General features: G+C 35.4%; 1 protein-coding gene across 1 annotated transcript; it reads right to left on the reverse strand.

Annotated features, from left to right (window-relative positions):
- Positions 1-714: 714 nt before the first annotated feature.
- LOC127095386 (uncharacterized mitochondrial protein AtMg00810-like) lies at positions 715-1,185 on the reverse strand. The gene has a single exon (XM_051034087.1). It carries the CDS (start codon positions 1,183-1,185, stop codon positions 715-717), a length of 471 nt encoding a protein of 156 aa, XP_050890044.1.
- Positions 1,186-20,055: the final 18,870 nt, after the last annotated feature.

Consider the following 20,055-nt stretch of genomic DNA (forward strand, 5'->3'; position numbering starts at 1 on the left):
CGGAGGTGCTCGTGGCGAGGGTCGTCGGGTGTGGAGATCGTCGGAACTGCGTGTGCGGAGGTTCACGGTGGTCGATTCAACAGCGAGCGGTGGTGCTTGTGGCGGGTTTAGGATCTAAAACGCGATCCATGATGGTGGTGATAGATCTGTGCGGCAGAGGCGCTCGACGGATTCAAACGAGACAATGACCAAAATTAAGTGGTTGACAAACTCTGGTGAGATTCGGGTGTATTTAGTTAGAAATACAAATAGAATGATTTGAAGAGTTATTATTCTCATTACAAGTTACAGTACATATACAAGAGAGAGAGGATCATTCATGATCCAAGAATCAAGGGAACTTAATGTACAAGCTACCAATAAGGAAACTAATGAAGACAAAATCAAATATTCTAATTCCATATGATTTGTGGTTAATTACTGTCAAGACAGTATTAAGTGACTTGTCTAACACCCCCTCAAACTTGAGGGTGATGTAATTACTCCAAGTTTGTCTCTTAACAGATTGAACCTTGAGTGAGTGAGAGCTTTGGTGAGGCAATCTGCAACTTGGTCTGCTGAGGGTACATAAGCAATTGTGACTTCATTTTGTAGCACTTTGTCTTTGATGTAGTACACATCGATTTCAATGTGTTTAGTTCTAGCATGCATCACTGGATTGGAAGCAAGAGCTTTAACACTTAGATTGTCACACCACATAATAGGATTTCTTAATTAGGGAAATTTTAACTCTTGCATTAGTGAGCATGTCCACGTAATTTCAGTTGCCAAGTCTGCCAATGCTCTATATTCTGACTCAGTTGATGATCTTGACACTACCTTTTGCTTCCTTGAAGACCAAGATACTAGAGTTTCACCAAGAAAAACACAGTGCCCTGCAATTGATTTTCTATCATCTATGCTTGTTGCCCAATTTGCATCTGAAAACCCTGTGATGTCTAGATTAGTTGATGGTTTAATATGTAGACAGTGATCAATGGTGCCTTGAATATATCTGAATATTCTTTTTATACCTTGCCAATATTCCATTGTAGGAGAACTCATGTACTGACTCAATTTGTTGACAGAGAAGGCTATGTCAGGTCTTGTGTTGGTTAAGTACTGCAGTGCTCCCATGGCTTGTCTGAATAGAGTTGCATCTTTCATTGGTTCCCCCTCAATGGTAAATTGTCTACCACTTACCATTGGTGTTGGACAAGCAGTGACTTTTTCAAAGTTGAATCTTTTGAGTAAGTCTCTAGTGTACTTGGATTGCTTCAAGTACAAGCTGTAACACCCTTCTAAAATACCCCAATAATTAATTAAAACAACAAAATATGAATCAGAGTAGATATGCAATTTCAGGGTGTCACACTTGACACTTCACACCATTCACCAAAATAACTGGTCATGCTCATTTATTAATCAAAATAAAACATTGCACAATTCGCAGCGGATAGAAATCTAACAACATGCAAACCATGTAACACATTACATGTAAAATTGTTCAACAACCAAAAATGAAAACAAAGTAAAACATCCCGTCCCGATGTTACATATACCAGAGCATGACCCACTAAGGAACTACACTAGACTCCAAGCACTAGCGTCTACTCAATCACTGCTCGTTACTTGAAACATAGTTGTAAGGGTGAGTTCCTCAATCGATATAATAAGCATTATAAAATATCATGTAATGCTAAGTAAATTAACACATTCATCACCCTAATCATATCACACATTCAGCAACGACAACATCAACTCATAATCATACTCAACACAAACACAAAACACACGTATAATATTGGAATACATCCATTCATATTATACGCCATACATACATTATGAAATGAGACATCCATGCATGCGGTACCGACTATTCGTGAACACATAGTTCAACCTCACCGATCAAACCCAGATACGGCTACCAAGCTCACTAGTCCCACTCATTTGAGACCTAGTGACTCACTCACTAATTCCTCACCATGGGAATTAGCTACCACCATAAAGGCTATGCTATGCACGCTAAATCACCTAGCATGCAAACATCAACGACAATCCACAATGGACATATGCTCACACTCTAAGCCATAAACAGTCCATCCACAATTGCATACATAATAGATATATTCACAGCATTATGCATACCATCATACATCATCAGCATATTTATCACAAAATCATATCATGTCATGCCAAATAATAAATCACAGTATTAGCACACTCTACTAATACCTATACTTCTCAAAACAACGGGAAATGATCCCTACTATATCATACATCAGCTAAATTACATCACTCAACTGAAACGACCAAAACTGCACAACATTTAAATATCAATTTTTCACTTTTCAAACAGTGTTAACCGGTTAACGCCCTGGGTTAATCGGTTAACGCAAAACAGAATGCGCTTCTTGGCAATTTTTAACAGTGTTAACCGGTTAACACCCTGGGTTAACCGGTTAACGCAAGACAGAATTTAATTTTTTTAATTATCATAACAGTGTTAACCGGTTAACGCCCTGGGTTAACCGGTTAACGCAAGACAGAAAGTTGTTCCTGCGCTAACACAAACAGAATGCAGAATTACCCGCATCTTTCGCCGTTGGAGGACTTCCGGACCTCCGATTTCGATTCCGTAAAAAGCTACACGTCCAGAAAACTACGACTCATCCAAATATAGGTTCATTCACAGTTTTAACGTAATTCATTCATCACAATTCAAGGGTATTTCTCAAAACCTAATTAGAGTCAATCAATGGCTTATTACTACCCATTACATGTTAACCCATAATACCCATTAAACGACGATAAACCCCCCTTACCTGAGTTCCTAGCAATTGATTCTTTGACCTTCAACAATCGTGAATTCTCCTCTTGAGCCCTAGCCTCTTCTTCTCCCCTTTCTCAGTTTCTTCTCTTTTCTCCCAAGTATTACGTGTTCTCTGTTTTCACGTATAAAAACCCTTTTTGCTAAATGGGACTCTTTACTGATTCCAAAAATCGTTCCAATTCCAACTTTATTATTCCAATAATAATAATCCAATAATATTCCAATTATTTAATTAAATTAATAAATATACTAATAATAATATATATGAATGGTTTATCTTTTATTTTGAAAAATAATACCCTCTCATTCATATTATCATCATAATATACTATTAAACTTAAATTAAATAATTATCATATTTTATCGGGGTGTTACAACTCTCCCCCACTAAAAGAGTTTTCGTCCTCGAAAACATACCTCAAGCGAATAACTCTGGATAAGACTCCTTCATCTGACTCTCAAGTTCCCAAGTCACATTGCCACCTGCTGGTCCTCCCCAAGCTACCTTTACCAAAGCAATCTCTTTACCCCGCAACTGCTTCAACTCTCGATCCTCGATCCTCATAGGTGATGTTTCAACAGTCAGGTTATCTCTCACCTGTACATCATCTAGTTGGACCACATGCGACGGATCAGGAATGTACCTCCTCAACTGAGACACATGAAAAACCTCATGCAAATTCGCAAGTGACGGCGGTAAAGCGATACGATAGGCTACCTCCCCTATCCTCTCCAAAATCTGATAAGGACCAATAAATCGAGGTGTCAACTTCTTCGACTTCAAAGCTCGACCAACCCCAGTTATCGGAGTAACACGAAGAAACACATGATCTCCCTCTTGAAACTCAAGTGACTTCCTCCTCTTGTCGTGATAACTCTTCTGACGACTCTGAGCAATCCTCATCTTCTCCTGAATCATCTTAATCTTTTCCGTAGTTTGTTGAACAATCTCCGGTCCAACCACAACACTCTCACCAGACTCATACCAACATAAAGGTGTCCGACATCTCCTACCATACAAAGCTTCAAACGGTGCCATACCAATGCTCGAATGAAAACTATTGTTGTAGGTAAACTCAATCAAAGGTAAATAACAATCCCAAGCACCTCCCTTTTCCAAAACACAAGCCCTCAAAATATCCTCCAGTGACTGAATCGTCCTCTCAGTCTGACCATCAGTCTGCGGATGATATGCAGAACTCAATCTCAGCTTAGTTCCCAAAGCCCTCTGCAAACCTTCCCAGAACTTCGATGTAAATCTAGGATCTCTGTCCGAAACAATACTCGACGGAATGCCATGCAAACTTACAATTTTCTCAATATACAACTCAGCTAATCTCTCTAACGGATAATCCATTCTGATCGGAATGAAGTGAGCCGATTTTGTCAATCTGTCAACAATCACCCAAATAGCTTCAAAATTCTTAATTGTCCTCGGTAACCCAGAAACAAAATCCATACTGATACTATCCCACTTCCACTCTGGAATAGCCAACGGTTGCATTAGTCCAGACGGCTTCTGATGCTCAATCTTTGACTTCCGACAAGTCAAACAAGAATAAACAAAACTCACAATTTCTCTTTTCATTCCCGGCCACCAAAATAACTTTTTCAAATCATGATACATCTTCGTAGCCCCAGGATGAATACTCAGGCCACTACGATGTCCTTCCTCAAGAATACTCTTCTTAAGTTCGGTAACATCCGGAATACACACCCGATTACCAAATTTCAAAACACCATTCTCATCAACTCTGAATTCACCACCTTGACCTTGATTCACTAGAGTCAACTTATCAACCAAAAGCACATCGGATTTCTGACCCTCTCTAATCTCATCCAGAATACCACTTGTTAACTTCAACATTCCCAATTTAACACTATTGTGAGTACTCTCACACACCAAACTCAAGTCTCTAAACTGCTCAATTAAATCCAATTCCTTAACCATTAACATAGACATATGCAATGATTTCCGACTCAATGCATCAGCCACTACATTTGCTTTACCCGGATGATAATTCAAACCAAATTCATAATCCTTCAGAAACTCTAACCATCTCCTCTGTCTCATATTCAGCTCTTTCTGATCAAACAAATACTTTAAACTTTTATGGTCACTGAAAACCTCAAATCTTGACCCGTACAAGTAATGCCTCCATAACTTCAGAACAAATACCACAGCTGCCAACTCTAAATCGTGTGTCGGATAGTTCCTCTCATGAACCTTCAGTTGTCTCGAAGCATAAGCTACAACCTGCTTATTCTGCATTAAAACACCACCCAAACCCAACAATGAAGCATCACAGTAAACCTCAAATGGTTCCGACGGACTTGGTAATATCAGAATAGGAGCAGTAGTTAACCTTCTCTTTAACTCTTGGAAACCTTCTTCACATTTTGAGTCCCAAACAAACGCTTGCCCCTTTCTAGTCAACATCGTCAACGGTAACGCCAACTTAGAAAATCCCTCAATGAATTTCCTATAATAACCTGCAAGTCCAAGAAAACTCCTTATCTCGGAAACTGACTTCGGAGCTTCCCACTTAGATACCGCTTCTATCTTAGAAGGATCAATAGCAACACCACCTCTTGAAACCACATGACCAAGAAAACTAACCTCTTCTAACCAAAATTCACACTTGGACAGTTTAGCAAATAACTTCTTTTCTCGTAGAACTCCTAAAACCACTCTCAAATGTTCAGCATGCTCTTCTTCAGATTTCGAATACACCAAAATATCGTCAATAAACACCACAACAAACTTGTCTAGGTACGGATGGAAAATCCTATTCATATACTCCATAAATACCCCAGGCGCATTAGTCACACCAAAAGGCATTACAGAATACTCATAATGTCCATACCTTGTTCTGAAAGCAGTCTTCTGAATATCCTCAGTTTTCACACGTATCTGATGATACCCCGATCTCAAATCTATTTTGCTGAACACACTCGCACCAACCAACTGATCCATCAAATCATCAATCCTCGACAAAGGATACCGATTCTTGATCGTCACTTTATTCAGTTGCCTGTAGTCCACACACAACCTCATAGTACCTTCTTTCTTCTTAACCAATAACACTGGTGCGCCCCATGATGACACACTCGGACGAATAAATTTCTTATCCAACAGATCTTCCAACTGACTCTTCAATTCAATTAACTCAACAGCAGACATACGGTACGGAGCCATCGATATCGGCCTAGTACCAGGTACCAAATCAATCGAGAACTCAACTTCACGCTCTGGCGGTAATTCATTCACTTCTTCAGGAAACACATCAGGAAAATCACACACCACGGCTAGATCGCAAATCACCAGTTTATCTTTAGCCTCCAAAGTCGCTAACAGCATAAACAACTCTGCCCCATCTGCTACTGCCTCATTCACCTGCCTTGCTGATAGAAACAAACTCTTTCCTTCCTCAATCTCAGGAAAGATCACAGTCTTATCAAAACAGTTGATATAAACTCGGTTAAACACCAACCAGTTCATACCCAGGATAACATCAATCTGCACTAGTGGAAGACACACGAGGTCAATCCCAAAGTCTCTACCAAAAATACTCAAAGGGCAATTTAAACAAACTGAAGTAGTAGTCACTGAACCCTTCGCAGGAGTATCAATCACCATACTCCCATGCATCTTAGATATCTCTAATTTAAGTTTCACAGCACAATCCAAAGATATAAAGGAATGAGTCGCACCTGTGTCAATAATAGCTACAAGAGGAAAGCCATTAATATAACATGTACCTCGGATCAAACGATCATCTGTAGAAGTCTCAGAACCCGATAAAGCAAAGACCTTGCCTCCCGACTGGTTCTCTTTCTTCGGCTTAGGACACTGTGGACTGATATGACCCAACTCTCCACAGTTGAAACAAGTCATAGTCTTCAACCGGCACTCTACATCCAAGTGACCACCTTTGCCACACTTGAAACACTTCTTCTCAGTACTGGTACACTCATGGATACGATGTCCAGCCTGACCACATCTGTAACACTTAGCAGGGGCACTGGAGTCTCCCCCACTAGGTCTCTTCATCCCACTCTGTCTCTGGAAACCTTTGCCAGCTGCATACGACTTCCTACAATCATTCTGATTCTTGCCTTTCCTATCAACCCTCTGCTGATAGCTCTCCGCTCTGGCCTTGGTATCCTGTTCAAAAATCCTGCAACAGTCAACCAAGTCAGAAAACACTCTAATCCGCTGATACCCAATAGCCTGCTTGATCTCGGGACGTAACCCGTTCTCAAACTTCACACATTTTGAAAATTCCCCAGTAGCCTCATTATAGGAATGTAATACTTCGACAGCTCTGTGAACTTAGCAACATACTCAGTAACAGACCAGTTGCCCTACTTCAATTCTAAGAACTCTATCTCTTTCTTTCCTCTGACATCCTCTGGAAAGTACTTCCTCAGGAATCTCTCTCTGAACACCGCCCAAGTGATCTCAGCACTCCCAGCAGCTTCCAACTCAGTGCGGGCAGCAACCCACCAATCATCTGCTTCCTCTGACAGCATATGCGTACCGAACCTGACCTTCTGGTTATCGGCACACTCAGTCACTCGGAAGATCCTCTCGATCTCCTTCAACCACTTCTGAGCACCATCTGGATCGTATGCTCCCTTGAACATTGGAGGATTGTTCTTCTGGAACTCACTCAGTTGACGAGCAGCTCCCAATCCCACAACATTCGGATTCCCTCCAAGTACTCCAGCTAGCATACCCAGAGCCTCAGCAATCGCAGCATCGTCTCTACCTCTTCCAGCCATCTCTATTCTGAGTTAATCCAACAAGCTAAAACAATAAGTACTGATAGGGTTACACAACACCTATCACATACAGGGAAACAGAATAATTACGACTCGACTCGACCGACTATGCTCTGATACCACTAATGTAACACCCTTCTAAAATACCCCAATAATTAATTAAAACAACAAAATATGAATCAGAGTAGATATGCAATTTCAGGGTGTCACACTTGACACTTCACACCATTCACCAAAATAACTGGTCATGCTCATTTATTAATCAAAATAAAACATTGCACAATTCGCAGCGGATAGAAATCTAACAACATGCAAACCATGTAACACATTACATATAAAATTGTTCAACAACCAAAAATGAAAACAAAGTAAAACATCCCGTCCCGATGTTACATATACCAGAGCATGACCCACTAAGGAACTACACTAGACTCCAAGCACTAGCGTCTACTCAATCACTGCTCGTTACTTGAAACATAGTTGTAAGGGTGAGTTCCTCAATCGATATAATAAGCATTATAAAATATCATGTAATGCTAAGTAAATTAACACATTCATCACCCTAATCATATCACACATTCAGCAACGACAACATCAACTCATAATCATACTCAACACAAACACAAAACACACGTATAATATTGGAATACATCCATTCATATTATACGCCATACATACATTATGAAATGAGACATCCATGCATGCGGTACCGACTATTCGTGAACACATAGTTCAACCTCACCGATCAAACCCAGATACGGCTACCAAGCTCACTAGTCCCACTCATTTGAGACCTAGTGACTCACTCACTAATTCCTCACCATGGGAATTAGCTACCACCATAAAGGCTATGCTATGCACGCTAAATCACCTAGCATGCAAACATCAACGACAATCCACAATGGACATATGCTCACACTCTAAGCCATAAACAGTCCATCCACAATTGCATACATAATAGATATATTCACAGCATTATGCATACCATCATACATCATCAGCATATTTATCACAAAATCATATCATGTCATGCCAAATAATAAATCACAGTATTAGCACACTCTACTAATACCTATACTTCTCAAAACAACGGGAAATGATCCCTACTATATCATACATCAGCTAAATTACATCACTCAACTGAAACGACCAAAACTGCACAACATTTAAATATCAATTTTTCACTTTTCAAACAGTGTTAACCGGTTAACGCCCTGGGTTAATCGGTTAACGCAAAACAGAATGCGCTTCTTGGCAATTTTTAACAGTGTTAACCGGTTAACACCCTGGGTTAACCGGTTAACGCAAGACAGAATTTAATTTTTTTAATTATCATAACAGTGTTAACCGGTTAATGCCCTGGGTTAACCGGTTAACGCAAGACAGAAAGCTGTTCCTGCGCTAACACGAACAGAATGCAGAATTACCCGCATCTTTCGCCGTTGGAGGACTTCCGGACCTCCGATTTCGATTTCGTAAAAAGCTACACGTCCAGAAAACTACGACTCATCCAAATATAGGTTCATTCACAGTTTTAACGTAATTCATTCATCACAATTCAAGGGTATTTCTCAAAACCTAATTAGAGTCAATCAATGGCTTATTACTATCCATTACATGTTAACCCATAATACCCATTAAACGACGATAAACTCCCCTTACCTGAGTTCCTAGCAATTGATTCTTTGACCTTCAACAATCGTGAATTCTCCTCTTGAGCCCTAGCCTCTTCTTCTCCCCTTTCTCAGTTTCTTCTCTTTTCTCCCAAGTATTACGTGTTCTCTGTTTTCACGTATAAAAACCCTTTTTGCTAAATGGGACTCTTTACTGATTCCAAAAATCGTTCCAATTCCAACTTTATTATTCCAATAATAATAATCCAATAATATTCCAATTATTTAATTAAATTAATAAATATACTAATAATAATATATATGAATGGTTTATCTTTTATTTTGAAAAATAATACCCTCTCATTCATATTATCATCATAATATACTATTAAACTTAAATTAAATAATTATCATATTTTATCGGGGTGTTACACAAGCCACTACTGTTTCTTTGCACTTCAATTCCCAAAAAGTAGTGCAATTGGCCAAGATATTTTAATGAGAACACAATGTTTAACTGTTTGATAAAAGCTTCCAAAAATTTGTTATTGCTACCTGTGATGATGATATCATCAACATAAATGAGGAGAAAGGTTGTGTGATCAGTACCTTTGAGAAAGAATAGAGAGGTGTCACTTTTGGTGTTCTGAAATCCCCAACTTAACAGTGCATGTTTGAGGCTATCATACCATGCTCTTGGTGTCTGTTTCAAACCATAGATTGATTTTGATAGTTTGTAGATGTAATTTGGATGTGTGGAGTTGAGAAATCCCTCTGGTTGATGCATATAGACTTATTCTTTTAGGTAGCCATTTAGAAATGCATTATTTATGTCCAATTGTCTAATGTCCCAGTTGAGATGAACTGCTACTGACAGGATAATTCTAATTGTGCTAGCCTTTGCCACAAGACTGAATGTTTCATCATAGTCTAATCCAACAGTTTACTGAAAACCCTTAGCAACTAATCTTGCCTTTCTCCTTTCAATGGATCCATCTGCTTTGTACTTGGTTTTGAAGATCCATTTTAAGTCAATAATATTTTCTTGGCGTGTGTATGGTACTAGATTCCATGTGTGATTGGACATGAGAGCTTTGTACTCATTGCTCATTGCTTCCTTCCAAAGTGGACTAGTGAGTGCCTCCTTCACATTTCTTGGTTCAGTTTCTTGTATTTCTGATTCAGTGAGACCAATGTAGGGTAATTTTGGTTTATGAATCCCTGCTTTGCTTCTAGTGCGCATTTTGTGAGTTGCCACCGCTTCATGTTGATCATTGATGTTATTACTTGTCTCAACAGTGTCTTCATTTGATGTCATATTTTTAATGTTGTTTTCCTCTACATTGATTGAGTCACCTTCACTTTGAATAGTGAGTTGTTGCTGAGTGTCAATACTTGTAGTTGGTGAGCTGTTGTCTTGACTTACAACTGGTGTGAGAGTGTCCTGAGTTGCTATTGCTTCTGTTTCATTTGTTGGACTCGGATTATCATTACCTGCACGACATAAAGGAAATAAACTGTGTAAATTGTCAGTATTGGTTATCTCTTCCAATGGCCTTTTTGTGTGAAGGAAGCCATCATGAAAAGGGAAGTGATTCTCATTGAACACAACATGTCTTGAGATAAAGACTCTTCCATGGGAGTTGAGACATTTATAGCCTTTGTGAGAGTTGTTGTAGCCTAGAAAAACACATCTTGTGGTGTGGAATTGCATCTTATGTTGATTATATGGTCTGAGACAGGGATAACAGGAACATCCAAAAGGTTTTAAAGCTTTATAGTCAGATTCCTTTTGGTGATTAGGGTGTAGGGACTTTTATTGAAATTTGTTGTTGAAGGCAACCCGTTGATCAAATAAACTACAGTTGAGAAAGCATCCCACCAAAAAGACATTGGCATTTTGGCCTGAGCAAGTAGAGTTAAGCCTAGCTCAGCAATATGTCTATGTTTTCTTTCAGCTCTACCATTTTGTTGGGATGTGTATGGACAAGACATTCTAAATTGTATGCCCGCTTCTAATGCTTGTTTCTGAATTGGTTTGAATTCACCACCACCATCACATTGGATAGTCTTTATCTTTTTTTTCATATGATTTTCCACCAAGTTGTTAAATTGAGAAAAAGCATGTATGGTTTCAGATTTATGTTTTAAGGGAAAGATCCAAGTAAATCTGCTATAGTCATCTATGAAATGGACATAGTATTTAAAACCAAAAGTGGAATTTATTGAGGAAGGACCCCATACATCAGTGTGAATCAAATATAATGGCTCAAGGGCATGTGAACCAGAAGACTTAAATGGTAAAAGATGCATTTTCCCAAACTTACAAGCTTCACAGAAAGTAGGGTGGTCACTATCACTAGGTGGTGTCTTGATCTTACAATTCTTCAAGACTTTGTCTAGCACTTTATTGTTGGGATGTCCAAGTTTTCTATGCCAGCTTTCCTTGATTGAAATGTAAGCACAAGGGTCATTGGACTTATTATCTGATTCTGAGAGTTGGTACAATCCATCTTTAAGTATCCCTCTTAGGAGTGCCTTCCCTGTTATTTTGTCCTTCACAAAGCAACAATCAGCATCAAACTTAACACTAATGTTATTATCATGAGTCAATTTGGATATACTAAGTAGATTTTTGGTAATGTTTGGTACATATAACATGTTATGCAATTTAAGTGAATTTAGATTGGATGAACATGTACCAATAATATCCAGCTTAGCACCATTTCCAACAACAAGTGAATTCTTACCATTATGCTCGGTTAAATCTTGAAACTTTTCTGTTTGATGTGTGACATGATTGCTTGCACCACTGTCAAAGTACCAATCATAGTCTTATGCATAGTGAGGTGAGGCCAGATATGCACTATGTGTATCACCTTTGTTTGCATCAGTTGATAAATTTGAGTAAGATTTGTCAAACCTGTGGAAGCAATTCATTGCTATATGACCTATTTTGTTGCACACTTGACATGTTGGTTTGAACATTCTTCCTCTGCCTCTGTCTCCTCTATGGTTTCTGAAATTGGAGCCTCTCCAATTTGAGTTTTGTGTATTTGAGTTGAACTTGTTGCCTTTGTATTCAGTTTTGTTGACAACGTTTGCAGAAGCATTGAGAGACATATTTGTGAGTTTATTGAGTTGATCGAGCCTACTTTCAAAGGCTAAGAATTGAGCTTGTAGATCAACCCAAGTGAGTGATGATTGATATGAGAGTTTGACTACTATAGGGTTGTAGTCAGAGTCCAAACCATTCAAGATTTGAATGATTAGATCCGAGATTGTGACAGGATTACCCGCGAGCTTTAGTTGATCAATTAGCTTTGTCATCTTAGTCAAATACTCCTCCATTTTTAGATTTCCTTTTCTTGTACCATGGAATTTAGATTTCAAATATGTGATTTGAGATCTGGATTGAGCACCTGCCAAACTTTGAGCCTCATCCCAAAGTTGTTTGGAATTTTCACAGTGCATCAACTGTGTTGCAATTTTAGTGGTCATTGAATTCAATAACCACCCAATCAGCATTTGGTCATCTGCTACCCATTCTTCAAAGCTTGGATTTTTGGTCTTGTTTGAATCAGCAGCAGTGATGAACTCTTGAGGGAATTCTTTTGTTCCTAGTATATAGCCATCTAGTTTATAACCCCTAATGACAGGTAAAACTAGTGACCTCCACAAGGGAAAATTATTTCTGTCCAGCTTGACAGAAACTGATGTTGGTAGGTCATTTTTCTTTGAATTAGCAGCGGTTGTCTTTGTGGTTATTGTGGATCGAGAGCTTTCAAGCTTAAAGCTCTGATACCAAGTTAGAAATACAAATAGAACGATTTAAAGGGTTATTATTCTCATTACAAGTTATAGTACATATACAAGAGAGAGAGAGGATCATTCATGATCCAAGAATCAAGGGAACTTAATGTACAAGCTACCAATAAGGAAACTAATGAAGACAAAATCAAATATTCTAATTACATATGATTTGTGGTTAATTACTGTCAAGAGAGTATTAAGTGACTTGTCTAACATATTTTGTGGTTCGTTTTTTTACACTGTTTCGATTAGTTTTGTATCAGAGTTTTTTCTATTGGTTTCAATTTGAATTTGGTTTTAGTTTTTGTTAATTTCTGATTCGATTTTGTATTGCTTTAAGTTTGACATTGTTCTTCATTCTTTTTCGAATGTAGTTTGGTTCATGGTTGTGATGAAAAGATTGAAGATTCGTATGGATATATTCGAAATGATTTGTTGTTGCTGTTGCCGTTTGTTATATTTGGTCCATTTTTCTTACTTACAGAGGTAGATGTTTATTGAAGATGATAATGTGGAGTTAGGGTGTGTTTCTAAAACACATATGATTGTGTGGTCTCACCGTGTTTTAGATAAATGTGGATTTAATTGAAAAAGGTTAGATGACTTGTTTTAAAAAAAAAATAGTTCGATTCATGTTAAAAAAATGATTAGATTCAAAAAAGGTTGTAAGTTTTGGTTAGAATTTAGTTTAGGTTTTAACTATTATATGAAATTGGTTTCAAGAAACATATTAATTTAAATTGACGATTTAATTTGCCTAAAGTTTTCTTATTATATGATATTGATTTTAAGAAACATATGATATTGGTTTCACTATTATATGATATTAATTTAATTTGGTTAGATAATTACTATGTTTTTCTCTACAAAATTTGTATATATATTTTAATAATAATTATCGATTAATTTTTTTTAATAAAATAGAACAAAAACAAAACATAATATAAACATATTTCACAATAAGCCAATTCTCTATCAAGCATCAAACAACATGTTAAACAAGTACAAGTGACAGAGTAAGGGCAACCGACCTATGGGGAGGAGATTGTCCCTGATGTTTCTCCTTGCTCTCTGTGTTTTTGATCTTGACCTTCTTGTAATTCTTTCTTTTAAAATAAAATAAAAAAGATCGATGCTGATGCTGATGAGGGAACTTTAGGGTTTTGGTGTTGTTGTTCCTCAATGTGAAGAACAAAAACTTTTTTAGACTGAATTAGTGAATTGTGGATGAATACAAAGTGTGGACATGTGCACTATTTATAGATGAATAATTAGGTCAAAAATTGAATGAGATTATCTATTTTTAGAAAGATTTAATTTGACCTGATTTTTTTTCTTCTTAAGGTCCAAGTCAATGAATCTGGATGGATTCATGGCTTTATGCATTTGAATAAAAATTAAATAATTTATTTTAAATAATAAAATAAACTATTATTAATAATAATAAGAGGATATTTTGATTTTGATTTTTTATTAAAAACATAAAAAATGAATATTATAATATTTATTAAAAAATAAATTAATAAAAAATCCAAAATTAATAAATAAAAAGTAAAAAGTGAAAATTTTAATTATAAAATAATGTTTAGTGAAAGTAAAACATAAAAGGAGAGGAACACTATAGAAGTGAATAGCTTGGGAATCAAACTTATGACCTCTTACACACATATGCTTTATCCCCATTAGACCATTATGCCTATTTGAAATAAAGTGACACTTCCAAATACTTAAATAACAAAAAAATAATTTAAATACTAAAATATTTTCATAGCAAATAAAACTAAGCTTTTAGCCTATCTTTTTAAAAAAAACCTCCTAAACTATTAATATATAATTTTATTAAATAATTAGCATCCTAATATAATACTTATATTTTTAAATAATATAATCTAATGAGATATACTATTATAATTACTAATCATATCTCTTTTTTTCCTAAAAATTATTTTTCATAGTAATAAACCATTTTTTAGTATAATCCTACAAATTATGTTATTTCAAAAGCTCTAAATAATATTTCTGAGCTAAAGTCAACTTCTAATAAGGACTAAAAAGTCAAAATGGTTTCCCTTTGACTTTTTAGGTTCTGAGGTTGACTAGATGATTTAGTATGCTCTGGATGTGTTAGTGTCAACTGAAAATGAAAATGAAAAGGTGATCAAAATTTGGGGTAGGACAGTTATTATATATCATTAATGATAGAAGTGCATGACATGGCAAGCCATTGTATGTTTGTTTTACTTTAAAAATAAAAATAAAAATTGTTTGAAATTTAAAATCCGTCATGCACTTGTTAAGTCAGGTGTCCATTTAAACGACTTAACAAATCCTGAACATAATTCAAAATTATGTCTTTTCATGAACCATTGTCATTCTAAATTTTTCTAAAACTTCATGAAAATGTCTCAAACTTTTGCATCAATTCATAGAGATTTCTTAGAATGTATTTAAGACAAAATACATTAGTTTTCAAATGACCTCTTTCATTATTAATTTTTCAGATCAATCCAAATGATTTTTAAGTGTTCATTCCTTTTAAAAAATGTTGAAACTTTGTGCATAACTTTAAAATCGTTAAAAAGGTTTCATAATATATTTTGAGCATTTAAGGTATTTATATATTGTGTGTTGAATTGTATATTGATGGGGAAGACTAATTATGTATTCTTGGAAATTGTTCAAAATTATTATTTATTCAAAAGTATCATTTTGCTGTAACTTCATCACCAAATGTGTGGTGACAATTATTTGTAAATAGAAAGTGATGTGCTTTCTAAGTGTATGTGATAATCATCATAATGTTGATGATTATTGGAGAAAGATCATTTGAATTGGTTTGATTCAAAGTCCATCATAGTTGTTGGTGATTTATGAAAATAAGGAAGTAGTAGCTTCAAAAGACTCTGTTTTTTGGAAGGATGCTATCCAAGACGAAATAGATTTAACAATGTCAAACCATACTTGAGAACTTGACGATCTACCTAAAGGATCAAGACCTATTAGATGCAAGTGTGTGTTTAGAAGGAAGTATCATAGTGATGGTACACTAAACACTTACACATCTAGATTAATGACCAAGAGTTTTAGACAAAATGAAGGTGTTGATTATTTCGACACATATGCGTTAGTAGCAAGCACGACAAAGAATTAGAGTATCGTTTGCATTAGCTTCTTTGCATGACCTTGTAGTTCATCAAATAGATGTCAAAATAATATTCCTAAATAGAGATCTCAGTGAGGAGATTTATATGGATCAACTGGATGGTTATATACTTCCTAGTAATGAACAAAATGTGTGCAAGTTTGTTAAATCCTTTTATGGATTAAAACAAGTGTCGACACAATGACATTAAAAGCTTGAATTTTTCATTACAAGATTCACCAATTAATGGGGAGACACATAACTTAAGGGGAGATTTTTCAATCATTATCAAAATGCGAATTCAAAGAGTTTGTCATCATCAAAAAGGGATGATTGTGAGAAATATATCTTATATATAGTTCAATTTTGATGAAGACAAAGATTATCAAAGAAGAAAAGGATCAAAAGTGTCATACACATCAATGATGAAGTCGATTAAGAAGGTTTAACATAGAAATTCAAGTGAAGATTTGAGACAAGTGGACATAACTAAGGTTCTAATTGCAATTTATATTATACTACTTTAAATTGCTCATATTTTCATCTCTCACTTCATTTATAACCTTCTTGCATCATCATGCATGATTATCTAAAAATATTCTTCATCTAATTGTGTGTACACAAAGTTGTCTGAGAATATTGTGATATTCATTTGTCTCCATGTTGATTATATGATTGATAATTAGCAACAAGAAGAATGAGATTTTAGAAACAAAGCGGTTTCTAACTTCTACATTCATGATAAATAATTTTGGACTAATTGACACGCTTTTGAGGATCAAAGTAAAGCGAAATAGTGGGGGTTAGAACTTAGTCAAACACATTATGTTGGAAAAATACTTGATAAGTTCAAGGACTTACATTTCAAGAAAATGAGTACTTCATTTGATCCTAGTGTCAAACTTTAAAATAATGATGAAAGAATTGTGGCTAAATTGGAATATACAAGTGGAATTGGTTGTCTAATGTATTTGATGTAATGTACCCGGCATAGTATTTACAATTAGTAAAATGAGTAGATTTTACTAATAATACAAATGGTGTGCACTAAAAGGCCATCATTAGGATTTTTGGATATCCTATGAAAACCAAAAATCTTGGTCTCCATTATGGTAGATTTCTTGCCATAATAGAAGGATATACCAATACGAATTTGATCAAGTGTTGAATATCATAAATCTGCATTTATTTAGATATTTATACTAGTCGAGGGTACAATTTATTGGAAGAGCAAGAAACAAATGTGGATCACTCTCTCAACCATAGAATCAGAGTTCAAGGCTCTTGCTTTTGTAAGTGAAGACGTTGGGTGGTTGAGGGACATTATGTTAGAAGTTCCATTGACTAAAGAGAATGTTTCAAAGGTGTTGATACATTACGGTAGTCAAGCCACTTTACCTAGAGCATACAAAAAATGTATAACATAAAGTCTAGGCAAGTAGGACTTAGACATTCCTTTGTGAGAAAATTGATTAAAGATGGAATCATTTCACTCACCTATATATGAACGAGCTATAATCTGGCTGATTCATTTACTAAGCCACTAGCCAGAGACTTAGTAAAAACAACCTCGAGAGGCATGGGGTTGAAACTCCTTGAGTAAGAGTTCCGATTACGGCGACAATCCAATCTTACGTTAACAGAACATTAACCTCAAGATTCAATGGGTAACAACAAGTCGTTGATTTGGATGTTTGTCTAACATTTCGTGATAATGTTGACCTTTAAACCGAGAGTTGGGTTTTTATTTAAACTCTTAATGAAGTCCAATACCGAGGGTATGTGTCTCATGAAAAATGATACAATATGAACTTCACCTATGTGAATTTCGAGATGGTGTCGTCTCAAAGTGAGACTTGGAGTTTCTCTCACGAAAAATTCATGAAACAAGAAAGCATATGACCATAAATAAGTGTTAGGCGAGATATGTAAGTGAAGAACCCTTAAAGATTGTGTGTAAGGTAACGCCAACCTATTAATATGGATTAATGGCTTAAAAGCATTGCTACCTAACATTTCGATTAGATTTTGCATTGTCCTCACTAAGATTAAGTTTTAAATCGAAAGATACCTAACTGTATTAACATTCTTTATTACTCTTTTTCTAGAATTGATCTGGTCATTATTAGAACAAGTGGGGGATTGTTGTAAATTATTAAGAATTAATAATCTTGAGTGTGTTCCAAAATGACAAGAAAAATATGCATATGAAGTTAGTATTTTGAATTTGAAAATAGACAACATTTTGTGAAGTGCTGTAGAATGCAAAATAATGTAACATTTGATAACACCGTTGTTGTAGACAAAATAGTGCAACGCTCGATAAACTGTTGCAATAGGCTGCTTGCCTTTTGAATTCGAAAACAAGCAACGGTTGGTGAACTGTGGCAATAAGATGTTTACAAAAACATGCAACGATTGGTGAACTGTTGCAATAGACAGTTTGTTTGAATTCAAAAGTAGCAACACATTCTGAACCGTTGCAGTAGACTGTTTGTTTTATGAATCAGAAATAGGCAACGCTTTTTGAACTGTTACCGTAGGTGAAAAGTTACAACTTTCAACAAAAAGTGTTGTTGAAAGGATGCGTTTCATCAAGGGTCGCAACCTTGTGAAATATCATCACGTTAGCCTATAAATTGAGCATTATGGATTCAGAAAAAACATATATCTTCTTCACTAAATTTTAGATACTCTTTCCAACGTTCGAGTTTTCATCGGTCTTTTGCAAACTCGAGTATGGGCTGAATTATCCTGGGTATTCTTGTGTTCCAACTCTAAGACATTTAAGAGTGCTTGAAATACTTATAAGAAAAGTGGTTTCGTTCACGATTCTAGCATTGATCCATTTAATTAAATTAATTTTCTAACAAAAATATATTTTTGGATTCAAAATTCAATATTAAGATTGGTAATTTTGGCTTTAGCAACACTATGCAATACGGACAACTACTTAAGCCAAGTTGTGGAAGTACTAATTATGCAGCTCCAGAGGTTTGTACACTATTGAAAAATACAATTTTAAATAAAAATAACAATCAACATTCTACACTTTATCTGAAACAAAATATTATTAAATAATTATTTAATTTAAAATACATTTCTAATTTATCAAAATGTTAATGTAGTTTTATAGTAGTGTTATTGTTGTTGTTATAATTGAGAATCAATATTTTCCTCTTCCCATGATTCATATTAATATTTTTGGTCAAAATGTTATTTGATCACATGTTATTTCTGGAAAATTATATGATGGATCCAAAGTAGATATTTAGAGTTGTGGTGTCATTTAATATGCTCTTCTTTGTGGTTCTCTTCCTTTTAATGATGAAAATATTCCTAAACTTTACAAAAATATAAAGGTAAAAGTTAATTATTATTATTCAACAAAGACATTTAATTGTGCTTATGTGTATACCTCTAAATTGATTTTTTATAGGGTGGGATATACACTATTCCAAGTTATTTATCACATGGCGCTAGTGATTTGATATCAAAGCTTCTTGAGGTGGATCCTATGAAGAGGATTACCATACTTGAAATGCACCAACGTTCAAAATTTCTTTGCCACATTCTTTAGAAGTTACCACCAGATACAATCCAACAAGACAAAATAGCATGTTTTAAAATTTCAATAGTTTAAACCCTAAAATTGAACAATGTGACTTAATTTAGTCATTTTTGAAATTTAAAACCACTTTAAATTTTTATTGATTTCATGAAAAAGTTATATTTTTAATTATGATCGAAGGAGGAGCTATCCATTGACAACCTATGTTATAAAAGTGTGTTGTTTTAACTACTATCGAGGTTAAATTTGTTATTACCATGCAAGTTTGTAAAATTTTATTTTGGGATATTTGGATGGAGAATTTTGTATATCTACT

This window comes from Lathyrus oleraceus, chromosome 1 (genome assembly GCF_024323335.1).
Source record: "Lathyrus oleraceus cultivar Zhongwan6 chromosome 1, CAAS_Psat_ZW6_1.0, whole genome shotgun sequence".
Taxonomy (NCBI): domain Eukaryota; kingdom Viridiplantae; phylum Streptophyta; class Magnoliopsida; order Fabales; family Fabaceae; genus Lathyrus; species Lathyrus oleraceus.

Excerpts from the sequence above, each read along its gene's own strand:
- LOC127095386 (XM_051034087.1), bottom strand. The coding sequence starts at position 1,185 with ATGGTAAGTGGTAGACAATTTACCATTGAGGGGGAACCAATGAAAGAT.